At 40.1% G+C, this 1,505-nt stretch overlaps 1 protein-coding gene across 4 annotated transcripts in view; it reads left to right on the plus strand.

The window, feature by feature from the left end:
• ZNF197 (zinc finger protein 197) overlaps positions 1-1,505 on the plus strand; it is a 17,625-nt gene that overhangs the window by 2,596 nt on the left and 13,524 nt on the right. For all 4 annotated transcript variants that reach the window (XM_023515933.1, XM_012808069.2, XM_023515934.1 and 1 more), the window contains 2 exons: positions 374-465; positions 737-863. In XM_023515933.1, coding sequence (XP_023371701.1) covers positions 374-465; positions 737-863 — 219 coding nt within the window. The remainder of the gene's footprint in view (positions 1-373; positions 466-736; positions 864-1,505) is intronic.

Genomic DNA, 1,505 nt, shown 5'->3' on the forward strand with positions numbered 1-1,505 from the left:
GAGTGCCATGGCATCATACCTCACAGCAACCTCAGACTCTTGGGCTCAAGCAATTCTCTTGCCTCAGCCTCCCAAGTAACTGGGACTACATGCCTGCCACAATGCCTGGCTGTTTTTAGAGACTGGGTCTCCTTTTAGCTCAGGCTGATCTTGATCTCATGAGTCTAGGCAATCCACCTACCTTGGCTTCCCAGAGTGCTGGGATTACAGGTGTGAGCCACCACACCCACCCTGAGATCATTTTATTATATTAATATAACCATCACTGCCTAGGACTGAGAGTTCTGAATTTCTGACTTGCAGGTAATGTTAGACTTGAGATAGTCAGCAAGAACAATAGTAATCTTACATGCAGCTTTTTCTCCTTTCTCAGATTCTCCTGCCCATGAAGCTGCTAACCTTTCCCAAGAAGAGAACCCAAGAAATCAATTAATGGCACTTATGCTCCTAACAGCTCAGCCCCAGGTAAGGTTTACATCCTCCTGCCTTCCTGTCTGTGCTACCTAATTGTGGCTGAAGTGCCCTCTCTCATCCCAGTGCATGGGTGTCTAGTTCCCATCTCTAAATCAAGGTCCCTGCCACTGGAAGATACACTTTACATGTGGTTTCCTTATGTCTTCCTCATGGCCGTGTGTACCACATGGCCCCATAATGTACCCCTTCCTTAGATGTGAAAGGGAAAGTTGGTGTGGGAGCCTCTGGATGTTGGTAATCTCACACACACCTGTTATTTCAGGAATTGGTGATGTTTGAGGAGGTGTCAGTGTGCTTCACTTCAGAGGAATGGGCTTGTCTAGGCCCAATTCAGAGGGCCTTGTACTGGGACGTTATGCTGGAGAATTATGGAAATGTGACCTCCCTAGGTAAGGACTCTTACTATAATTCTTACCTTTATTTTATCAGCTTTTATTTGTTTTCTGATTATAAAAGTAGTATATGCTTATTTTGGAAAACAAAATATTAGAAGGAAAAAACTTTCTTAACCCCAGTATTTGCATGTAACTGTCGACATTTTGATCTATTATCTATTTTTTCTACATGTTTGAGTTTTTTTTATATTGTCTAAATATGTTTGTGTGTGTATATACAGTTTTATAGTTTGTTTTCTGTATTCTTACTCTTATTATATATTAAACAATTTGCAATTACTACTTGCTTTGACTACATGATTTGTGTCATAATTCAGTTAAGCATTTACTTATTTTGGATAATTACTATAATCTTATATCCCTGTGTCTAAGGGCTTTGGAAATTTCTCTCTCTCTCTCTTTTTTTAGAAATACAATTACTAGGCTGTGTTAGAACTGCATTAAGGCTTTTGCTTTATAGGGGCAAGTTAACCTTCCACAGTGATTCCTGTCCTTGGTGTTCTTATCAGTAGTGTATAAGACCATTCTTTTTGCTCTGTCCTCATTTGTTCTAAGTAATCCCAGTCTTTTAAATTGTTGCTGGGGTGATTTTTTAAAATGTAATATCTGGCTCGGCGCCTATAGCTCAACTGGCTA

This window comes from Otolemur garnettii, unplaced genomic scaffold, assembly GCF_000181295.1.
Source record: "Otolemur garnettii isolate 467f Iridium unplaced genomic scaffold, OtoGar3 scaffold00082, whole genome shotgun sequence".
Classification (NCBI taxonomy): domain Eukaryota; kingdom Metazoa; phylum Chordata; class Mammalia; order Primates; family Galagidae; genus Otolemur; species Otolemur garnettii.